Consider the following 18,695-nt stretch of genomic DNA (forward strand, 5'->3'; position numbering starts at 1 on the left):
TGCCCCCCTTCTTGCAGCGGTGTACCGTAGGTCTCTAGAAGAGCATAGCGTTCCAAATGATTGGAAAAGAGCACAGGTCATCCCCGTTTTCAAGAAGGGACGTCGAACAGATGTGCAGAACTATAGACCTATATCTCTAACGTCGATCAGTTATAGAATTTTGGAACATGTATTATGTTAGAGTATAATGACTTTTCTGGAGACTAGAAATCTACTCTGTAGGAATCAACATGGGTTTCAAAAAAGACGGTCGTGTGAAATCCAGCTCACGCTATTCATCCACGAGACTCAGAGGGCCATAGACACGGGTTCACAGGTAGATGCTGTGTTTCTTGACTTCTGCAAGGTGTTCGATACAGTTCCCCACAGTCGTTTAATGAACAAAGTAAGAGCATATGGACTATCAGACCAATTGTGTGATTAGATTGAAGAGTTCCTAGATAACAGAATGCAGCATGTCATTCTCAATGGAGAGAAGTCTTCCAAAGTAAGAGTGATTTCAGGTGTGCCACAGGCGAGTGTCATAGGACCTTTGCTATTCACAATGTACATAAATGACCTTGTGGATGACATCGGAAGTTCACTGAGGCTTTTTGCAGATGATGCTGTGGTGTATCGAGAGGTTGTAACAATGGAAAATTGTACTGAAATGCAGGAGGATCTGCAGCAAATTGACGCATGGTGCAGGGAATGGCAATTGAATCTCAATGTAGACAAGTGTAATGTGCTGCGAATACATAGAAAGGTAGATCCCTTATCATTTAGCTACAAAATAGCAGGTCAGCAACTGGAAGCAGTTAATTCCATAAATTATCTGGGAGTATGCATTAGGAGTGATTTAAAATGGAATGATCATATAAAGTTGATCGTTGGTAAAGCAGATGCCAGATTGAGATTCATTGGAAGAATCCTAAGGAAACGCAACCCGAAAACAAAGGAAGTAGATTACAGTACGCTTGTTTGCCCACTGCTTGAATACTGCTCAGCAGTGTGGGATCCGTACCAGATAGGGTTGATAGAAGATACAGAGAAGATCCAACAGAGAGCAGCGCGCTTTGTTACAGGATCATTTAGTAATCGCGAAAGCATTACGGAGATGATAGATAAACTCCAGTGGAAGACTCTGCAGGAGAGATGCTCAGTAGCTTGGTACGGGCTTTTGTTAAAGTTTCGAGAACATACCTTCACCGAAGAGTCAAGCAGTATATTGCTCCCTCCTATGTATATCTCGCGAAGAGACCATGAGGATAAAATCAGAGAGATTAGAGCCCACACAGAAGCATACCAACAATCCTTATTTCCATGAACAATACGAGACTGGAATAGAAGGGAGAACCGATAGAGGTACTCAGGGTACCCTCCGCCACACACCGTCAGGTGGCTTGCGGAATATGGATGTAGATGTAGATGTGACTTTTTCATAGGCTATAGCATTTCTGCAATAGATGCCTACCCCACCACCCAATAGTCAGCCCCCGTGGCTGAGTGGCTTGTGTGTGTGGCTGCTATGCAGAGGACTTATATTCTATTTCCAGTACTGCCAGGAATTTTTCCTAGATGGGAGGATTGGAACTGGATGCATTCAGCCTCGTGATTCCTGTTACTTGACTGAGTAGTACTGATTCCAAGATCAAGAAAAATAACAATGACTGGGAGAATGGTATGCTGACCCCACACCCTCCATACTGCATCTAAATGATGCCACTGACAGAGGATGATTTGGTAGTCAGTCAATCCTGAATGAACCAGAATGTGGAGCTTTGCTTTCACCACCAGCTTCATGTGTCTTCCTGCACAGCAACTTTTCAAGTTGATAATTATTAGGTCTCTGTCCATACGCTTCACCTTCCTTGCCACCCATTTTGTTCCCTATGGAGAAATATGATTTAGTTCTCCCTATGAAGAAATATGATTTAGTCTCATTGCATATGCTCTGCTTTATTAATGATATATGGAATATTTAGATAAATTATGTGCCTCTGGAGGGAACTGTCCTAGAGTCTGTTTCAAACTTTTACATTTTCAGTCATGATTTTGAAGCACCCCTTTCTAGCTGCTGTGAAGCAGAAATTTCTGTCCAAAGAAAATTGCATATTCTGATATTAAATACGATTAAATGATGCTAGAAGACTAATGTGTGTGGCCTTTCATATCCGAAAATTAACTTAAAACCTGGGGAAAATGTTCAGCTTTGAAAATTAAACACCATGAGCTCAGGGGACTTTGAACTTTGGAAGATTTGAAAACTTTACTGAAAGAAAAGTTTGTAAAAGATTCTGAAGGGATGTATAAGATTTATATTCAGAATAACTGTGTAAAGGTAAAATATTTCATCCCTTTCTTTTGGCCAAGATATACAGAAAATTAATATTTTTTTAATACCAGCACAATGAACTGAGTATCTGCATAGATGATTTTTGTTTTATGGGCATTAGGCGATGGTCCAAGACACATTTTTCTGAATAACATGTCATCTCCCAATGTGTGATGAGTCAAATTATGATATTAATCTATAACATTGCTACTATTCTTTCTTCATTTTAATTTCCACAATATTGAATCTGTCTCCCTTTCCCCACCCAAAAGAAAGAGTCATTGGAAAATCATCTTAAGCCCTCATGAGAATATGGCACAAAGTTAGCCCTGCATTGTTACGTTTTTAAAGTCTCCTGCTGATGTGCAAAAACTAACAGTGAGAGAAAACTCATCCTGTGGCCCCCAAAGTAACAAATAGTGTAGTAAAACTGTAGGTAAATGTGATTCAGCTGATATTCTTTCTTGTGTGAGAGACAACAGAAATTTTCTGACAAATATGCTCTTGCTGCAAAATACAACTGCAGAAAATTTGGCAGGAACATTTGATGGACGATGTAAGTGATGAATACATCAGCAGATGTCACTTATCCAACCAACCTTTTTCCTAGGTGGGAGTGACATGGAGAAAGAAGATGATGATGATTATGATGATGATAAACTTTAATCTTATTCATAATTATTTATTAATCTTATCATTTTATTATTAATATTATTCTAAATTTATTGCAGGAACAACTTGTCTGAAGAATGAGTTCCAATGTTCTGATGGCACTTGCATTCCCAACAGATGGGTGTGTGATAATGTAAATGACTGTCCTTATGCCACAGATGAATACAATTGCACACAGTGTGCTGAAGGAGAAGTTAGGTAAGAGAATGTTCTTTGATGTTATAATAGTGTAACTGGTTAAAGCTAATCATGGAAAGATAGAAAATGCTGTGTGATATTTCCTTGTACATCAAATACAATGTGCCTAATTTCAAACAGCCATCTTGAACACACCTATTTTAAATCCCCTTGCAGTCATCGAGTTGTAGATTACAGAAATTTATGAGTGATACATTAGAAAAGAGCCTTGCTTTGATTCTGTAGCATATTTCACATGTGCTTTTGGGGTTTAGAGGAAGAGCCAGGTGTCAATGAAAATGCTTCCAAAATTAATGGCTAGTGATTTGGTGTCCCAGAGACACTGCATATGGAATGAGTCAGTAGCTACATCCTTTTAGAAACCCCATTTCTGTTTCAGATACATGTTCAGATGCTAATTAAAGATAAAAAAATCCAAGGAGATCAACTGAATCATTTACCCGAATATCATTCTACTAATCAAAAGCAAATTGTACAGAAGAACAAAACAACTGTTTTATGCTTATCTCTTTGGTATTTCTTGACAGTGACAGACCATATTAGTTAAAATGTTATTCTGTATATTTTTGTAAGGGCTATTACACAAATGCATAAATTATTTTTTTAAAAATCACTGTTTTAATGTTGTGAATGAGTAATGTCGTCTCTGCACAGTTACAGTGTTGCACTGATGAAACACACAGGTTTTCCTGTGTTACTCATTACAGAAGTAGTAAGCTCCTTTTTTTCTTTTTTCGAGAAAATATAGCAAAACAGGTCAAAATACACATTGTTTATTGCAAGCAGCACCACCATTTCTTTTGCAAGTACACCAAACATGTACATTAAACATTACATTTTCAGTCCTCAATCAACAAGTTTTGCCAGACTAACATGAAAATCCATTAGTCATTTGATATTTACTGGCAGAAATCCCATTTTTTTCAGTTGGGACATACTGTCTTCCCTCTAGGTGCTTTTGACTGCAAAGAGTTCATCACACAAGATAAGTAAATTTGAAATGTTGGCTGAAGGCAGATTTCTCTTTCCAGTACCTCTCAGCTTGTTTATAATGCTTTAACAAACCTGCAGTTGTGCGATGTTATGACTTCTCCTCCCCTTAGTGTAGTAAGGTTGTCAGATGAAATTTGTAGCCAGGCACCCTCAGTTATTTTGAACGAGCCTCAATACAACACTTGTCTAGTGCACTAAGATCCCTGAAATCATCTGATTCCACCTTGAAGAGAAGGAATCCATTGCCCTCGGCATTAGTAGGGTGTGGCATCCAGTTGTCTGGGTTATATACATGAAAGGATCTTTTGTTCCTCTATACAGAGGCAGAAACACTGTTACATGATAGGAAATTATGCGGTATAATGAGGAATTTCTCATCTACAGCAGAGAAGTGTTTATTAAACTGAGACTCCAGTTTTGTGTAAGTGTTACACTACTACATCAGAACACTGCAAATATTTAGCACATACAGCAATGTTTTTGCTACACAAATTATGAGCATGATTTTCTCCACTGTGAGTAGCAGTTACAATGTTGTTCCACTCACCCCATCAGCTGTCAGTTTTGAACAGTACCATTTATTCATGATATATATGTGCATCCACTGTCTCTCAATGCCTTGTGTTTATTCTCCTTCCATTCACAAATGTCAGCTTAACATTTCCTTTCTTTAATCAAGCAGCTGTGTGCTCCTCTCATCACCACAACATTCGAGTGTCAACCGAAATGCCTCCACTAACAATGTTGATTGCAGCAACAAGAATTTTATGGCTGGATAATGACACTAACAATAATTTGAAACAGCAATAAGGAAACCAGCACATGCAGGGCATCAGATGCCATGCTATGCCAACTATGATTCACTTTCCGTTAAAATATGTGTTACGGTGTTGTTCAGGTGAACAATTCAGCTGATTAAAGTAAGGCATGGAGATATACCCTCTGATTAAAGTTCTCTTTGGAGATGTTAATAAATGAAATTGCTTTAAAATTGTTAAGGATGCAACAAATAATTGTATCAGTATACTAAATTATATAAAGGAGGAGAAAATCTCCATATTAAGGAGAAAATTGTTTTACTTTCTTAGCAGTATTTTATGATTATGTAAATGCAAAGCATATGAATTGCACATAAAAATGGGAGACTCATAAAATGATACACACACCCACAATCTATTGCCCATATCACATGCACAATAGTTTGGACCTTATGGAATAACAATGAATCATTTTTCAGAGTAGCACCTGTCCCACACCTACCTCCACCTCTGACCCATGGTCAGTCACACACTCCTCTCCACAGTCTCCCTCATCCTCTGTTCTGTCCCCCTCCCAATCCACTCCTGCACACCACTGCGTACTGTGCACAGCTCCCCCTGTCTGCAGTCAGTCCACCTTCTTTCTCTCTTCAGCCACTCTACCTGACACAACCCTTTCTCCAGTCAAGCTGCAGTACTGGAAAAGTTTAATCAGCTGGAACAGTTTTGCTGTCCTTGTTTGTGTCTACTGTAGTTGCAAAGAAGCTAGCAATGCTCTGTTTTTTTAAGCGCTTATACGTGGAGTACCCAAAAAAAATTGAATTAATTTTTTAGGTATATAGTTTCAAATTGTTTACAAAACAACTTTACCCCTTTCAAAATACTCTCCATTGCAACTAATACATTTGTCTCACCAGTGCTCCCACTGTTTGAAACATTTTTTGTCTGCAACTAAAGCAGGTAAATAATTAGACAAAGGCTGTTTTCTTGCAAGATAAATTTTTTGTGTGTTTTCAAAAGAGGCAGTATTCAACCAATTATTAACTACATTTCCTTAAGCATGAGAAAACAGAACGACAAAGTTTCATTATAATGTAGATTCATTAAGACAGACACAAAACTATGTGCAGTCCCCATGAAAGTAAAAGCTAAATAGGACTGAGGTCAAAAGATAACAGAGGGCCAGCTAAGCAAAATTATGTCCATTGTGTGTTCACTATATAACTCTAATGTAATTTAGGAGCAGCAGATGTGCATTGTCATGCTGCACATACATCTCCTCTGGGTGTTAATGTAAGAAAAAAAATGGACATGATCAGTCAGCAGTTCCTTGTAGATTAGATCAGATTATGTGTCTGTGAGGGATGACAGACATTCCATCTTGCATAAACATTCCACACATCTGGAGGTTATCACTTGTAGTTACCTTACCATATTTCTTGTACCATTCACACAATATGATTGGTGAACACCAATCTTCACTGCAATCCCATGTCCATGTGACCCTTTAGCTTGATTGAAACACATAATGGGGCTGCTTTTGCACCCAAACCAATCATTGTACCATGTAGAATATGCTTCTAAGATGTACAGTGGCTTATGTACCGCTGGATAGGAGATGACTACTTCACTTCATTGCTCACCACTTAAGCGGGAAGAATAATTTGTTGTACTGTGTTCATCTGACCATCTGGATACATACAGATAAAAGCAATTACAGCACGCTCCTGGTTATCCAGGTCAATGCAGACCAAAGCCTGCATACATAAGTGGAAAAAACAGGTAATAGACGTTGTTCCACAAAATTGTTTGATTTACTGTATCTACAAACCATGCTGCATGTCGCACAAGAAACTCCACAGTGTTACTCATTCATTACTTGCTAAAACTGACAACCTATTTACAAACCAACGTTTGAACACACTGTATTTCATATCAGTTGCATTTAGTTCATTTCTGGGAAATAAAAAGTTCTCATTTTCCACAATCATTACATCAGTATGGTCAAATAAATTTTGTCCAGCATGCTCTGCTAACTGATCAGTGCATTTCAGTGCCCTGGTATGAGTCATGTTGCATTTCTCAATTACCTAGTCTTTGCTCTCTCCCTTTACCAAACACACTAAATCCACATAATTTATCTGTCTGCGTCCTAATTATAACACGATACTTTACAGTTAAGTTTTTACTATTAAATCCAAAAGCGAGATAACCCACACCTTGGTAATCAGGAACTTGCTGTATTTTCATTTTTGTGTTGATATGGATTCTTCTGCAAAGTCCTATTTACAGGTCTTAATCTTGAACTGGTTCTTCTCAAAACTACAAATGATGTGACTTGGTGTTAAAGTGCCAGACTACAAATCCAATCCTCAGTCATTCCTAGGATTTTTATCTGTTATTTATCACTTATCTCTGACAATGTTTATTGATATAAAAAATGCTGAGTTTCACTGTAGTTTGGAAACTGCATTAACCTGTAGGTCCGCCTATATCTGAGTGGTAAGTCAGTTCAAAGAACAGAGGAAGGCAACAGCACGCCACCTTCAAAAAGACAATGTATAGTTAAGCACTGTGTGTCTAGTTAAGTGGACTGATGACTACTATCCTTTTTAATCTTGTACATTTGTTTTTATTTATTTTCAGTTGTGAAAAAGATAAAAAGTGCATCCCTGCACATTGGAAATGTGATGGGTACAAGGACTGTCAAGATGGGTCTGATGAATTAAATTGTGCTGTAGAGAAAGGTCAGTAAAGACCATTAATATATAGCTTTTCTGTCTCATATAAAAATTTGAATGTTGTTGCCAGTATTCTTCAACTAAGAAGATTATTATCATGTGATGTTCCTTCATTATTTTCTTTTTGAACTATTATTTGGATTAGATTCTTCCATGTTTGTCTGTAATGCTGTATGTCACTCATCAGATGTATCTGTATATCAGATCATGTTATTTCATGGTGACTTCTGATACTTTTCTGGCACCTAAAGACTCATTTCTTCCATCCTTCCACTATCAGTACCTATGCATTATACCTCTGCTTCCTGTTTTCCATCTTGCATTTTCATGGAGAAGCTACTTAGAGGTTCTGGAAGGTTTTGTAAATTGGTGTGTCTGTTACCTCCATCCCAGTCAATCCTGTTTCAGTGGCTGGTAATAGATGGTTATATCTGTTTCACAATACCAGAGAAGGAAAGTTGCTGCTCACCATATAGCGGAGATGCTGAGTTGCGATAGGCACAACAAAAAGATTCACACAGTTATAGCTTTCGGCCATTAAGGCCTTTGTCAGCAGTAGACGCACACACACACACACACACACACACACACACACACACACACACACACACACAAATGCAACTTGCACACATGTCTGCACATGCTGAAACCACACTGTGAACTGCAGCAACAGTGCGGGATGGGAGTGGCGATGGTGGGGGGGTAAGGAGGAGGCTGGGGCGGGGAGGGGAAGGGATAGTATGGTGGGAGTGGCGGTCAGTGAAGTGTTGCAGTCTATCCCTAAGCTAAGTGCATTGTATGTAACAGTGGTGGGGGGTGGGGGACAACAAAAAATAGATAGGTCAGAAAATGAAAGATGTAGAAAACTGAAATGGAGTGAAGAAAGAAGTAGTTACAATGAAGAAAGGGTGAGATGGAAGGAATTAACATAAATTAAGGCTCCAAAAGCTTGTAAAAGTTAAACTCTTCTGTGTGTGTATTCTCCTGCCACCAATTGATGAGTAGATTTTTTATCTATCCATTTGCGTTATATTGTCAATAACTGATTATTTTCATTGTTATAAATGCATTTTCTGGCAGATATGACCATTTTAATATTACTTGTTTGTCTCTTGCAATAAAATCTCTGATTGTGATTCAGGTTGGTTGGATGCCAAAGTAAATAAACTGATATGGGTAGTATGTTGTAGTGTCTTTTTTCATTTGACACAAGGTATTTATGTCATTGGTGACTTACACTAATTTTCTTGTCAACAAAAACTGGCCCCTATTTCCTTTAGAGTGTGTAGCAGATAGAACAATTTCAGCACATCGAAGACAAACCTATGACCTAAAAGGTCAACGACATTTCAAAAGAGCAACATAACTGGTACAACGTAAGTGGTAACTTTCTTCATCTATATTTATTTTTGAAATAGGTGATCTTCGCCTCCTCTGACTTTTCATTCTCATAGCTAGGAGTAATGTCTCTCTTATTTATTGTAATTTTTATCTGTCAGCAGTGCTGGAAGCATGTAAAGGTAAACACTATGAGCCTATTTGTCTTTATCAGTCTGATACTAGAAGCAGTTTCTAAATATGTTATTAGCAGAAGAGAGGCCCTGCCACATACATATGAAATATTAGTATTTTCTTATAAACATTTTTACAATCAGAGAAATTATTATTTTCAGTTAAGTAATAATTTCTACTGTTATTGTGTTCTCCAAGTTGGTTTTCCCTTCTGATGACCTAACCTCTGACATAACTATTGTAGACATTCTCAGCTAGCTATTTTGTGTACCAAAAAATATTTCATTGAATATAGTGCACATTCACTTCAATTTATTTTCAGATATGAACCTTTTCAACTACTTGACACAAACTATCAGACCAGATTTTGTTTAAAGATAGAAGCAGAGTTCACATATGAAAATAATCATATAAAAACAAACCGAGCAAAGTGGTGCAGTGGTTAGACACTGGAATCGCATTCGGGAGGACGATGGTTCAATCTCGCGTCCGGCCATCCTGATTTAGGTTTTCTCTGATTTCCCTAAATCACTCCAGGCAAATGCCAGGAAAGGGCATGGCTGACTTCCTTCCCCTTCCTTGCCTAATCCAATGAGACCGATGACCTCACTGTCTGGTCTCCTTCCCCAAAGAACCCAACCCAACCCATATAAAAACAAGCAGTTTAAAAATTGACTATTACAAAGAAAGCATGTGCAATGTTATGTAAAAGTGTAACTACTGAAGCTCTGTCAACATACAGAATGCTTTTATCACCTTAATAATAATGTGTTACAAACATTTAATATACAATTAATGTTTCAGATGAAATTCTCACTGCTATGCCATACATGTCAACATGTTCTGCAAATGAACTACGTTGTGTGGATGGACGCTGCATCACACTGCAACAGCTATGTGATGGTAAAAAAGACTGCTCTGATGGCATTGATGAGGCCAGCTGTACTGTCACTGGATGAATGTGTATTTTGATCATTTTTACAAACTCTTGATGTATTTTTCATGCATATTTTACAAATATAGCATGTGTGATATATTACTACCCAGATGGAATTGTTGTTCCATTGTAGGGAATGAATGAAATACCAGCTAAGGAATTTGCAAGATAGCCTGTTGTTCTTTTAAGTTTAGTATGAAATGTCTTCTTTCAAGATCTTTTTCCTTGCTTCCGACAGCAAGAAAAATCTCATGTAAAGCACCAAAAATTACTGTAATGCAAATATTTTTATTTCTTAACACTGCCACAAATTACTGCTAATGTGAAATTTGACTGGTATATTACTTGGTTACGTGAGCAAGTTACAGAATGAGGTGTTTATTGCTTGTGGAAATAAAATGAATTGAGGTACAAAATTAAGCAGGAAGAAAAATATGATGTAAAATTTTTGAAAGTTATGCAAATAGATGCTATTTCACAAATAGTATTAGATACTATTGCTGTAAAAATGTGCCCTGTAGCTTCTTAGCATAAAAGCAAAGCATACATAAAAAGCAATATAAATTATCCAAGCTCTGCTTTTCATGCAGAATTTATTAATAATGTGCTGCGTACCCTATGACTCCACAAACTATGTTAATTTTTATTGTTAAGTAAATGCTGCTTCTTATTATCATAGATGAAAAGAAGGCATCTGAATGTGTTCAACGTTTATTTTAAATAAATACTATAGTGTCCATGTTATGTATGTGTGTGTACATATGTTTACATTCATGTGTGAGATATGTATTTTTTACTCACTTTGTACATAAAATAAACTCAAAAATTTTATGAAATTATATATTATACTTTACTTCCATTACCAGTAGTAAAAAATGGAATCACTTTGTAGCACCAAAGTGAAGTGTAGTTTATTCATGATAATAGACACACAGCTGTGTTACATGTACATTACCAGGTGGCCTTCAAATCACCAGTTTCACTTTTTCAAAGCAGCACTGGAGCAAGTGCAGTGTGATTCCCCCTTTTTCCTCAGTCTGTAAGAGTTGGAGGGACACAGTGGTCTAGGTGTAGCTTCTTTGACAATTAATCAAAACATCCTCGGTCCTGTATTTGAAACTTGCCACTGCTTAAATTTTGAATAAAAATCATCAATAATGGCAACCAAAGACTTCCAACATAAGAAATCACTCTAGCTCTGCCAACAGCCTTGTCAGAAAGCACAGAGGAGTGAGCACTCTCTTGCCCTTGGGGTGGGAGACTGTCCCTAGAAGGTGTATGAATCAGCAATGACCAATGGCTTGAGGATGCAGAAGGCAATGGAAACCACTGTATCAAAGATACTTAATGTGTATCCATAGGACATACAGCCTGTAATTGAAAAACTATCATGGTGATCTCTCCATTGGCAAGAGATTCTGGACTAGTCCCACATTCAGATCTCCAGGAGGGGACTGCCAAGGGAGAGGTGACCACGAGAAAAAGATTGAATAATCAAGAAAAGGGTAACATTCTATGAGTCAGGGTGTGGAATGTCAAAAGGTTGAACATTAGAAAATCTGAAAAGAGAAATGCTAAGACTCAATCTAGATATGGTGGGGATCAGTGAAGTGAAATGGAAAGAAGACAAGGCTTTCTGGTCAGATCAGTATAAGGTACTATCACAAGCTGCAGAAAGTGGTTTAATGGGAGTAGGATTCATCACGAATAGGAAGACATAAGAGAGAGTGAGTTACTCTGGACAGTGATAGGGCTGTTCTCATCAAAGTTGACAGCAAATCAACACCAACAACAATAGTTCAGGTATACATGCCAATGTTGGAGCAGAAGATGGAGAGATAGGGATAGTACATGAGGATGTTCAATGGATAATTCAGTGTGTAAATGGAGATGAAAATCTAATAATCATACAAGATTGGACTGCAGTTGTAGGGGAAGGAGTAAAAGGAAGGGTTACAAGAGAATAGGAGCTTGGTAGTAGAAATGAGAGAGGTGAGGGACTAATTGGATTCTGCAATAAATTTCAGCTAGTAATAGCAAATATTCCATTCAAGAATCACAAGAGAAGAAGGTATACTTGGAAAAGGCCAGGAGATATGGGAAGATTTCAGTTAGATTACATCATGGTTAGGCAGAGATTCCAAAATCAGCTATTGGATTGTAAAGTGTACCCACGATCAGATATAGACACAGATCACAATTTAGTAATGATGAAGAGTAGGCTGAAGTTTAAGAGACTAGCCAGGAAGAATCAACATGTAAAGAAGTGGGATACAGAAGTACTAAGGACTGAAGAGATACATTTGAACTTCTCTGACACTGTAGATACTGTGATTAAATGAATAGCTCTGTGGGCAGTTTAATTGAAGACAAGTGGCCATCTCTAAAAATGACAATCACAGAAGCTAGAAAAAGACAATGGTGCAAGGAAAATAACTGTGAAGAAACTACAGATAACAGAAGAAATACTTCAGCTGATTGATGAAAGAAGGAAGCACAAAAATGTTCAGGGAAATTCAGCAATACACATATATAAGTGAGTTAGAAGTGAAATAAACACAAAATGCAAGGAAGCTAAGGGGAAATGTAAAAAAAAAAAAAATATTGTCAGAAAGACTGAATGAGGATGTACAGAAGTCAAAACATACTCCACTGAAATTAAAAGCAAGGGTAGTAACACTAAGAGTGTAATGAGAATTTCATTGTTAAATGCAGAGAAGAGAACGGATATGTCAAAAGAGAACATTGAAGATCCCAATGAGGGGGAGGACTCGTCTGATGATGTGACAGAAGAAGAAACAGAAGTAGACAGGGAAGAGACAGTAGCTCCTGTATTAGAATCAGAATTTAAAAGAGCTTTTGAAGACTCGCAATGTAGTAAGGTAGAAAGGATAGATAACATTCCATCAGAATTTCTAAAATCATTGCGAGAAATGGCAAGAAAATGACTATACATGTTGGCATGTAGAATGTATGAGGCTCGTGATATACTATCATTTTATCAGAAAAAAATCCTCCATGCATTTCCAAAGATACCGAGACCCAACAAGTGTTAGAATTATCACATAATCAGCTTAACAGCTCAGGTGTCCAAGAGGCTGACAAGAATAATTTACAGAAGAATGGAAAAGAAAGCTGAGGATCTGTAGATGATGATCACTTTGGCTTTAAAAATGGTAAAGGCACCAGCAAGGCAGTTTTGATGTTGCAGTTGATAATTGAAGCAAGACTTAGAAAATTCAATGCTACTCAATCTATACAGTGAAGACAGAATTAAAAGAAAGGTTCAAGAGTGGGATTAAAATTCAGCGTGAAAAGATATCAATGATAAGATTAACTGGTGACATTGCTATCGTGATTGAAGGTGAAGAAGAATTACAGGATGTGTTGAATGAAATGAACAGTCTAATGAGTACAGAATATGGACTGAGAATAAATCAAAGGAAGTCAGAAGTAATGAGAAGTAACAAACGAGAACACCGATAAATGTAATATCAGAAATGGTGATTGCAAAGTAGATGAAGTTAAGGTATTCTGGTATGCGGGTAGCAAAATAATCCATGATGGATGGAGCAAGGAGAACATAAAAAGCAGACTAGTACTGGCAAAAAGGGCATTCCAGCCAAGAGAAATGTACGAGTTTCAAACATAGACCATAACTTGCGGAAGAAGTTTCTGAGAATGTACGTTTGGAGTACAGCATTTTATGGTAGTGAAATATGCTTTGTGGAAAAGCTGAACAGAAGAGTATCAAAACATTTGAGATGTGGAGCTACAGAAGAATGTTGAAAATAAGGTGGATGGATAAGCTAAGGAATGAGGAGGTTCTCTGTGGAATTAGCAAGGAGAGAAATATATGGAAACCACTGCCAAGAAGAAGAAACAGGATGATAAGACATCTGTTAAGACATTAGGGAATAGCTTCCATTGTACTAGAGGGAGCTGCAGATGGTAAAAACTGTAGTGGAAAACAGAGACTGGAATACATCCAGCAAGTAACTGAGGACACAGGTGCAAAGAGGTTAGTGGAGGAGAGGAATTTGTGGTGGGCCATGTCAAACCAGTCAGATGAGTGTTGACCCCCCCCCCCCCCCTCCCCCTCAAAAAAAAAAGTATTGCCTCACATCCCACATTCTGGATAGGACTAATGGATACATTGTATTTTATTTAAAAGTATATCAACACTATGATGCTCTCAAAATTGTTGTAAAGTCTTTCCTTGGGAGAAACAATAACATAAGTCTTCCCCTATACAAACACTTTCACAAGAGCCCGGCCCTTTAATTTGTGATCCATAAAAACTTACATTGTGATCATCATTTTCGTTCACATTTCACTTATTTTTTATTAAAAATCATAGAGGTATTATAAAACGTATGTTGACAAAGTTGTTCAAAGGAGACATGTCTATAAAAGTAGTACTGGCTGTGGCCACACTCTCATTTGTGGACAGGTGTTAGAGCAATGAATATAGTCACAACTGTGCCGGATTTTTGTCATTCCAGTGAATTGAATGCAAGCACCTATCTGTCCGATGGTGAACTTGAGGCACTGGCCTGCAACTCACCTCTACATTGTCAGTGGAGCATCCTCTATGAGAAGACTGGAGTGCTTGGGATGAGAAAATAGCAGTGGCAGTTCACTCTGGGAATTACTTAGCATAACACCTCCTGTTTGTCAGGAGTGGTGTATGCTAATACAGTGTTGTAGCATGGAGTGTTAAATGTTTTTTCTTTTGGGAACATAGCACTGGCTAGCAATAGTGAATTGTGGATCCCACTTAGTTCCTTGAACTATGCATCTAAAGGAATTGTATTATTATGCCTGTGGGACTGATAATTCAAAAGCAGACATTAAATGTTGAAAATAGGTTGGTTTTTTAATGTTGATACTGACTAGTGATTTATACTGTTTGTTGGTGAGAGTTATTAATTTTATTGTAGCAGTCGGTCAGATCTGTCCAGGCATGCCTTCTGAAAAGATATTGGATGATGCATACAGATGTGTTTACTACATTGTGATCTGTTACTGTAGCCTTTAGTTCCACTGCGTCCCTGAGGATTCATTTTTGACGTAGAATTGGGACCGGTAGTGCAAGGTGGTCTGATTGTATTACCGACAGCCAACATTGACAATTGCATAACTGCTGGACAGTTGGCACTACAAAACAAAAACTGCTGGGTATTATACATTTTGTGCACCACCAATCAGCACAGATAAAGATTAGTGTTGTTTGAGTCTGATGCAAAGTGGTATCACAAAGTATGGCCCATTTAGATGTTCTGTCATACTTGTGTAACTTGCTGCTACTGGTCTGGTTTCCCAAAGTTACAGAAAGTTGTGGTTTGCTCATTTTTTCCCTGTTTTGTTCACTGCACTAAGGGTCAGCAGCGTTGCTTTACACCCTTACATGGAAATGTAATGTATAGCACACACAACCACTCAACTACATTTTGAACATTGCTCTGTTAAAATTGCATGTATAGCTTTGCCTGTTTTTGTTCTTGATTCACGATATCAATGGTTCCAAAAATGTTGCCCTGCATTATTTAAATCCTTGTTGTGAAATACGTTCTGATAACTTAAATTCTGTAATAAGCTACTGAGAAATTTATTTTAATATATATTTTGGATCAGCTCCTCAGAGCCTTTAATTACAAACTATGATGCTTTTGTTAATAAGTGTTATTCAGCTCAAACAATGGAAAATCCAGGATGGAATATAACAATATTGGGAAAGGGAAAGTAGCTACTCACCAAATAGCAGATATCAGAGATACTGAGTCACAGATAGGCACAACAAAAAGACTGTCACAACACTCACTCTCACTTAACACTCACACTCACACAAACACAAATCACACACACATGATTGCAGCCTCAGGCAACTGAGGCCACACTGCAAGCAGCAGCACCAGTGCATGATGGCAGTGACGACTGAGGGTGGGGGGGTAAGGAGGACGCTGGGGCAGGGAGGAGGAGGGATAATACGGTAAGAGTGGCGGACAGTGTCATGCTGTTGGGGAGTGCACAGCGACAAGGTAGAAAGAGGTTAGGGAAGCTATGTACAGTCAGGAGGTTAGACGGAGGGCAGCAAAGAGGTGGGGGGGGATAGTGAAAAGGGAGAGAAGTAAAAAGACTGGGTACAATGGAGGACTGGGGGCTGTGTCATGCTGGAATGGGAACAGAGAAGGGGCAGGATGGGAGAGGACAATGACTAACAAAGGTTGAGGCCAGGAGGGTTATGGGAACATCAATACAAAAAAAGATTCCTTATCCCTAGCCAGAAACTGTCCCACATACTGTTCATGTGTGGTTGCTTGACTCATGGAATCCCCCCAAATGGTCTTACCATCAAATTATCCATCTCCAGCTGTCATCCCTGCTTCCACAATTACCTCCACCTGTTCAGATTCCACCAATCCTTAGCCCTCACCAACATAGTTCTGCAAAACCATGTCAACCAAGCCCAAACTTGATTGCATTACCTTCTCTCCATCCACAAAATTCTCCTGCTATGCAATCCCAAATTCCTGGAAGCCATAACACACATTGAAACTCTTGCTCTCCAGGAACTAGAGCAACATGCACAATGCCACCTCAAAAAGCTCTCCACCCTACTCACTTCCTACTCCTGCCTTGGAGCACCACTCTCCACCCCCTCTACAACCACCTCCAAACTTCCTCCACATCCCCTCATAGCTGACAAACCCTGTCTCACTGACCTTCTACATTTACCCCACCCTCAAAAACTCCCTCCTATCACCACACAGAATCCAGAACCTAAACAGACCCAAGACACAGTCATGAACCTTTCCTCCAGAAACCTTAGCCCCACAGAAACATCAGTCCTTTCCAAAGGCCTCACCTTTTGCACCACTCCCAAATTCAGTCATGCAGACTTGTTAAAGCCCTTCTCTCTTTCTCCTGATCCCTACAGCGGAAACACTTTTATGCCACCAGCCCTACCAATGAGACTGAACCAAAGACCAATGTTGAACCCTGCCTAACTCAACCTTGATCCTTGCCTCACCATCATTCCCCAAATCCATCAACATGCAAACTAACCTTACATCTGCAGAAAGAACTGCAGTCCACCATCTAAAAACTGATCCTCACCTAATAATCCTACCAGTGGCTCCACCACTGTTGTTTCGAACCGCAAGGATTATCTGGCAGAAGGATTCTACCAGCTGTCAGATACATCCACCTACAAACACTACCACAGTGAGCCCATTCCAGAAATCCAGCAGGATCTCCAGTCACTCCTCAAATCCTTAGACCCTTCCCAGAACCTCTCCCCAGAGTCCATCTCCTGCTCACCCCTACCACTCCCCTCACTCCCATCTTCAATATGTTTCCTTAAGTCCATAAACCCAATCACACAGGACATCCAATTGAGACTGGTTAGTGTGCCCCCATTGAGAGAATCTTTGCTCTCGTATACCAACACCTTCAACCTATTACCCAGAACCTACCCTCCGATATAAAAGATTCCTATCATTTCCTCCATCGACTCTCCACAGTTCCTGTCCCTTTACCACATGGTGCCCTGCTTGTCACTTATTGATGCCAACTCCCTTTACACTAACATCCCTAATACCCATGACCTTACCACTATTGAACACTACCTTTCCCAACACCTAGCAGATTCCAAACCAACAACTACCTTCCTAGTCGCCATGACCAACTATATCCTCACCCATAATTACTTCTCCTTTGAAGGTATTACCTACAAACAAATCTGGGGTACAGCTATGGGCACCAGCATGACACCATCCTATGCCAACCTGCTCAGGGTCCATCTAGAGGAATCCTACCCAAACAACCAGAATCCTAACCCCCACCCCCTATATGGTTCAGATTCATTGATGACATCTTTGTGATTTAGATTGAGGGTGAGGACACACATTCCTCCAGAACCTCAACAACTTCTCCCACATTTGCTTCATCTGGTCCTACTCAACCTAACAAGCCACCTTCCATGTTGACCTCTACCTCAAAGATGGCTACATCAGTACCTCCATCCATATCAAACCTACCAATCACCAGCAATACCTCCACTTTGACAGCTGCCACCCATTCCCCACAAAGAAGTCCTTCCATACAGCCTAGCCACTTGTGGTTGCCACATCCGCAGTGACAAGCAGTCCCTCTTGAAATATACTGAGGGTTTCACTGAAGCCTTCACAAACCATAATTATCCTCCCAACCTTGTACAAAAACAAATCTCCCGTGTCTTATAATTCCAGTCTCTCACCGCCTCACAAAGTCTCACCGTCTGGCCACAGAGGAGCATTCCCCTCATAACTCAGTACCAACCAGGTCTGGAGCAACTGAATTACATCCTCCACCGTGGTTTCAACTATCTCTCGTCATGCCCTGAAATGAGAAATGTACTGCCCAATATCCTTCTCACCCCTCCCACAGTGGTATTCTACCATCTACCGAACCTACACAGTATACTCACTCATCCTGAAAAAAAACCCTGCTTCCAACCCCTTACCTCATTGCTCATACCCCTGTAATAGACCTAGATGCAAGACCTGTCCTATACATCCTCCCATCAC

At 39.1% G+C, this 18,695-nt stretch overlaps 1 protein-coding gene across 3 annotated transcripts in view; it reads left to right on the forward strand.

Moving 5' to 3' along the window:
- The window catches only part of LOC126176871 (atrial natriuretic peptide-converting enzyme-like), a 590,044-nt gene extending 579,080 nt beyond the window's left edge, over window positions 1–10,964 (forward strand). For all 3 annotated transcript variants that reach the window (XM_049924076.1, XM_049924068.1, XM_049924084.1), the window contains exons 7-9: window positions 3,046–3,184; window positions 7,582–7,682; window positions 9,993–10,964. In XM_049924076.1, coding sequence (XP_049780033.1) covers window positions 3,046–3,184; window positions 7,582–7,682; window positions 9,993–10,147 — 395 coding nt within the window. In that variant the 3' untranslated portion in view covers window positions 10,148–10,964. The remainder of the gene's footprint in view (window positions 1–3,045; window positions 3,185–7,581; window positions 7,683–9,992) is intronic.
- The last annotated feature ends 7,731 nt before the right edge of the window (window positions 10,965–18,695 follow it).

The sequence above is a fragment of the Schistocerca cancellata genome, chromosome 1 (genome assembly GCF_023864275.1).
Source record: "Schistocerca cancellata isolate TAMUIC-IGC-003103 chromosome 1, iqSchCanc2.1, whole genome shotgun sequence".
Lineage (NCBI taxonomy): Eukaryota > Metazoa > Arthropoda > Insecta > Orthoptera > Acrididae > Schistocerca > Schistocerca cancellata.